Source organism: Myotis brandtii, unplaced genomic scaffold, assembly GCF_000412655.1.
Source record: "Myotis brandtii unplaced genomic scaffold, ASM41265v1 scaffold89, whole genome shotgun sequence".
Lineage (NCBI taxonomy): Eukaryota > Metazoa > Chordata > Mammalia > Chiroptera > Vespertilionidae > Myotis > Myotis brandtii.
The window spans coordinates 3,498,918-3,505,275 of NW_005371645.1; the positions used below are offsets into that span (position 1 = coordinate 3,498,918).

A 6,358-nucleotide genomic window follows, 5' to 3' on the forward strand; every position below is an offset into this window, starting at 1 on the left:
CCTCATCCGGCCCCGCTGCTCCGGGCACTGGCTCAGTTCTCGCCAGGCCCCGCACGCCTGGCGTCGAGTTAGAGAAAAAAGCAAAGGTTTGGGGGTACGGGGTGCAACTTTAAATTTGTGTCTCAGGAAATTCAGAGCTTCTGGAGTCAACATTCCATCCTAATCCTAAGGTGGTCAGTCGGCTTCCGAGCAACAGGTTTGAGAACAGTGGTTTTCTAACAGCAGTGTGATGGCAGCCTTTGGAGAGTTGTGCTCTGGTCCCGGAATCATTTGGGGACAGCTGCGCGAGATGGCTGGGGTTTCCTCAAATGCAGATGTTTGAACGGCAGTTGGGTAAACAATGCCTTGGGTCCTTGGACATTAATTTCAATCGGATTTTCAGATGGAGCTCCTGTTGTTGTTCCCCGGAACACACTTGGAGAACCATTGAGTTAAGGATGGTTGGTGAAGTGAGTGCCCTCTTTAGGCAGATGTTAATGGAAGTACAGCTAGGAGAGTGAAGTGGCTATTTGGTTGAGAGGCTAATTTTTTTCCTTTGTTCTTAATATGAGGCTAATTTTTTTCCCTTGTTCTTAATATGAGGAAGGACTGGAAAGAAACTTTGTTTTTAGAGGGCATTGGAAATGGTTGGTGGGCTGATGAGGAATACTGATAACTGTTCTCTCTTCCCTTACCTAGATTTTGAGAAGAGAGGGAAAAAGGAAGTTTGTCCGGTCCTGGATCAATTTCTTTCTCACGTGGCCAAGACTGGAGAAACAATGTGAGTTGAAAACATATGCCTTGTTATAGACCGATGTATCATTCAGAATTGTTTGGGAAAGGGGGAAAAAGTGTATTTCAGAAGAACTGAATCTGTGTAAAGCCCTAGTCATTTAAAGCAGTTATTTAGTGCATATATACTTTATGCATGATTTGTAATGAATTTAAAAAATTTGTTAAACTTTTTAAAATGTATCTTATGCTTTGGTACATTTGGAAAACGTAGTTGTCTGAAAGAGCCAGAGGAAGGGAGGATGGGTATTCCGTTTATGACCCTTTTTGGGCCATAACAAGGCTTATTTCCAGGATTTTGTGGCTTGATTCTATTTCAGATTCTTTTGTTGGTGGTATTTTCTCATATCGTCCTACATCCAAGCTTTTGTTGTCATATTTATGCATGTGGGTATTTAAGGTGTCAGTTCTATATATTCTCTTCAGAAACCAGGGTGATAAATCTGGCAGATTCCAGATGCTATAGTTTTGAGTGTCCTGTAAATTTTCTAGGATAGCTAACTTGTTATATCTGCTCAGCATTTTATTAGGCTTGTTTCCAAATGTTGTAAATCTGAAACTTAGACAATGAAGTTAGTTCTGTTTTCAAAAGGAACATTTCATTGCATTGTTGTGTATTTGGTTAGCAGGAATTGTTTTCACACTCTGTCAAAGTTAATTCCTAGAGAGCAGTGTAGTTTAGGTGACTTTCTTGTAGTTTTGTCTTTGGATAGGGAGTGGGGAGCTGGAGGGAGAAAGGTTTCTTTGGATGCAAGGTTAATAAGTGGAATTTCTCTGGGCTCCGCTACTTCTTGCCTATTTTAAAATTTTCTTTTTGAAGTCTATACTCTAAGAATGTAAGCTTCAACAAGTGGTGAATATTTTCTTTGGCTTTATTAACAAACTAGAGGCCCAGTGCACGAATTTGTGCACAGGTGGGGTCCGACTGGGTGCCTTGATTGGGGGTGATCAGGGGCGGGGCCAGCGGGGGGAGAGGGGACGCAGGAGGTTGGCCAGCCAGCCCTGCCCCCTGGTCGAACTCCTGCTCCAGGGGACAATTTGCATATTAGCCTTTTATTATATAGGAGGATGCTTGTTACTCACAAGATTTGCTTATGGTTGTAGTGTAACCTTAACTAGCCTAATTTTATTTTTTTAAACTATATTTTTATTGATTTCAGAGGGGAAGGGAGAAGGAGAGAGAGATAGAAACATCAGTGATGGGAGAGAATCACTGCATGCCCCCTTCTGGGGACCGAGCCCACAACCCAGGCATGTGCCCCCGACTGGAATCGAACCCGGGATCCTTCAATCCGCAGGCTGACACTATCCAATAAGCCAAACCAGCTAGGGCAGTGGTCAGCAAACTCATTAGTCAACAGAGCCAAATAACAGTACAACAATTGAAATTTCTTTTGAGAGCCAAATTTTTTAAACTTAAACTATATAGGTAGGTACATTGTTATTCACTTAATCAGGGTACTCCTAAGCTGGCCTTTGCTAAAAACATCCTCAATCTGATTGAGGTACGTTCCCTGAGGTCGACCCCTTCCAACTCTCCCATCCACACTCGTCTTGTATACTTGTTTCATCTATCTCCTTCCATTCATCCTCTCTATACGTCCAAACCATCTCAACATACCTTTCTCAATCCTCGACACTACATTTTCTTTCACTCCACAACGTTCCCTAAAATTAACTTAATAAACTTTACTTTTGTCACCCGTGCGCAATTTGCAGACACGACTAGCACTAACAACTGCACGATGAGACTGCTGACTGACTGGCTCACTCAACTCGTACATGAATCACGCGCACCTCCCCCGTGCCGCGTCTCCCGTCACCGGACTGATCGACACCCCCCCACTTCTAATGCCACTTCTTCAAAATAGACTCGCCCAGGCTGAAAACCGACTTCTGCGCATGGGCCACGAAGTTTCAATCGCACTGTATGTGCGCGCCCACACGTGGTATTTTGTGGAAGAGCCACACTCAAGGGGCCAAAGAGCCGCATATGGCTTGCGAGCCACGGTTTGCCGACCACTGAGCTAGGGCATTAACTAGCCTAATTTTAGGAAGAAGAAGAAAAACTCGTTGCTTTAGTGGTAACATGCACAAGCTGAACCTCCTTAATGCTTTATTAAAATTACCAGCCAACTTAACACATTGCAGACGGATCACGAGAATTCTCATGTTTTCTGTTCTAAGGCTTGTGGCCAATCACAAGAATTCTTTAAAATGATATTAGCTTGTAAGAACATGTAATAAATTCAAAATGCAATGGGTATTTAATTTTAAAGCGTGCCTTTAACATTTATGTAAAACGTTTTTTGTACTCATTCAGTAGAAACGTATCTGGCCACTGGGTAAAGCTAGCAATAAAACTACTAGTCCGCAATGTGTTAGGACTGTGATTATGATGTGTTGTTCAGTTTTATATTTATGTTTGTTGCATTTAAAAAATGGAATCATTTAGGTTTTAGGGAAAAAAGTCATTATAGTCTCTAAAAAATTTCAAAATAACTGACTGGTGGCCTTATACATAAGCTTAAAAATGAGTACATGTCCGGTTTCAAAAATAAATTGATGTCTAAATCATAAATGCTTAGATTGCCACTATTTCTTTCAAGTCGCTGTTTGGTGTATACTTACCCCTTTCTACAAAAAGTAGTTTTTACTTTCAGAGTTTTGATACACAAGATTATGTTTAACTATTTGGAGATAAATACTTTAAAACCTCTCCCATTATTCTGCTTATCAGGTCTGTACAAACTGCCTTCCCTTTTTGATAAAATACATTGGTCATAAATGTATAAATAATTGAAAGTTTCTAAAATACAGCTTTTTAATATCCTGACTGGATTACCAAGTGGCTAGATGAATTTAACCTGATGTTTCTAGACAATTATTTTGTTCTTATTAGAGGACTTAAACAACGTGTCTCTGCCATCCCTATTAGGTATTTGTACATTTATTTTAAGAGTATTTTGTATTAAAACTAGAGGTCCAGTGCACAAAATTTGTGCATGGGTAGGGTCCCTAGCAGACGCTGGCCGGGGCCTTTTTTCGTTCTGCGCTGCCCCCTGGTGGTCAGCACACTTCATAGCAAGCGATCGAACTCCCATTTGGTCAAACTCCTGAGGGGACGCTTTGCATATTAGGCTTTAACATATATAGACTAGAGGCCCAGTTCACGAAATCTGTGCACTCGAAGGGGGTGTCCCTCAGCCCGGATTGCGAGAGGGCGCAGGCAAGGCCGAGGGACCCCACCGGTGCACTATTAGGGCCGGGGAGGGACCACAGGAGGGCTCCAGGGCGTGTCCAGCCTGTCTCACTCAGTCCTGATGGGCCGGACCCCAGCAGCAACCTAACCTATCAGTCTACCAGTCAGTGTCTGCCCCCTGGTGGTCAGTGCACACCATAGCAACTGGTTGATAGGTCGGCAGTCTGCCCTCTGGTGGTCAGTGCATATCATAGTGGGCGGTTGAGCAGCCTTAGCATATCATTAACATATTACGCTTTGATTGGTTGAATGGCTGACCAGACACTTAGTATATTAGGCTTTTATTATATAGGATAGGATGATTGGTAGTGGTAGGTTGTCTATTGAGTATGGAAACATTTTTTTAAATTTATCTTTTAAGCAACTGATGTTTATACATTTAGCTTTATTATACATTTAGCCTTTGTTGTTATTTTTTAAATCAACATGGGTATGCCTTAACTTTTAATACTGAAATTTGCAGTTTCTGTCATTTATGGCTAAACTGAGCTTTGTCTAACTTCTAAGGTTATAACATAAAATGAAAATGTAAAGAACAGGAAGTCAGGTCTCATGTTTTAGGATGGATGAGTTGCTTAAGATAAGAATTCTATAGTTCTGTTTTTATTCTCAATAAGATGCATCATTAACAAAAGAAATATTACAAACTTTGTTTATAGAATGAAAATCAGTCGGCAAACTGCGGCCTCTTGAGTGTGGCTCTTCCACAAAATACCACGTGTGGGCGCGCACGTACAGTGCGATTGGAATTTCGTGGCCACACTCAAGGGGCCAAAGAGCCACATGTGGCTCGCGAGCCGCAGTTTGCCGCCCACTGGCCTAGGCTATTCTTTTTTTTTTTTTTTAGTTGATTTGACCTTTGTGTTTTTAGCTTTAGAGAGATCTTAGTATTATAAGTACAGGTTCTTACTGAGGAGGAGGTTGGTGGAAAATTAAAAAGCTTTGGAACAATTTTCCTTCCTAGTCTATTAAAAACTACCTGTGAACATCTGTTGTAGGAAGTTGGGGAAGATGCCAAAACATGGGGTACCAAACTGTTATGAAGAGGGAGATATCTTCTTATCTGTCTATCCGTAAGAATCCCCAGGTTGTTTTTGGCAATTTCAAAAATACTACTTTTATGTTGAAAGGTTACTTTCTTCTGAAAATGGAGCGACACTTTTCCAAAGGTTACAGTTTTTAACTTAATAAGTGCTGAATAAACAGAAACGTGGTGGTTTTAATAATGATATAAATAATTTGATGGGTTTTAGTTGCAGTTATTCTTCTTGATAATCAAATTGTCTCTTTGGCCAGTGGGAACCACTTCTAATTGATTTTAGAGTCTTTTGCCTTGAGCATAATAGTCTTTGATAGAATCCTTATCTGTGGTATGAGAATATGTTCTAAGTTTATTTCCAGCCCCAGACCTGGAATCAGCCATTTCTTGAAGAAGCCCTGTCTTCTTTTAGTGGAAAATAGAGCTTAAAGACTACAACCTGGGTGCTAGAGATGCTTATTATGTTGAGTTGATCATTCTAGCCCAGTGATGGCGAACCTATGACACGCGTGTCAGAGGTGACACGCGAACTCATTTTTTTGGTTGATTTTTCTTTGTTAAATGGCATTTAAATATATAAAATAAATATCAAAAATATAAATCTTTGTTTTACTATGGTTGCAAATATCAAAAAATTTCTATATGTGACACAGCACCAGAGTTAAGTTAGGGTTTTTCAAAATGCTGACACGCCGAGCTCAAAAGGTTCGCCATCACTGTTCTAGCCTCTTCAATGGACAGAACTAGATAAAATACTTCATGATTCATATTGATACTTCAAATTCAAAATTAGGACTTCAGGGTTTTTTAATTCTTCCACACCAAAAATCCTGGTTCTTAAGGGCATAGTAGATTTAGGATATTCCATAATTACTGACTTTAACATTATACACCACCAATATAATTACTACTAAGAATGTTAAAAATTTTTTTACATGCACTCTCCCAATTTTAGCTACAATTTAAAAAAAATTAGTTGGTGTCTACATTATCTGAGCATGATTGTTTATCAATCATTTACTTGTAGTTTTATATTAGTTATATATGTAGTGTTCACCACTAATCCTTACTTCGGTGTATCTAGTCAGTTTGGTTGTCAGAAGCTCATTATCTAGTGCAGTGGTTCTCAACCTTCTTAATGCCGCGATCCTTTAATACAGTTCATCATGTTGTGGTGACCCCCAACCATAAAATTATTTTCATTGCTACTTCATAACTGTAATGTTGCTACTGTTATGAATCGTAATGTAAATATCTGATATGCAGGATGGTCTTAGGCGACCCCT

General features: G+C 40.1%; 1 protein-coding gene across 1 annotated transcript in view; it reads left to right on the plus strand.

Moving 5' to 3' along the window:
• PPP4R2 (protein phosphatase 4, regulatory subunit 2) overlaps positions 1-6,358 on the plus strand; it is a 57,379-nt gene that overhangs the window by 376 nt on the left and 50,645 nt on the right. The window contains exon 2 of the mRNA XM_005885072.2: positions 679-760. Within this exon, the coding sequence (XP_005885134.1) occupies positions 679-760 (82 nt within the window). The remainder of the gene's footprint in view (positions 1-678; positions 761-6,358) is intronic.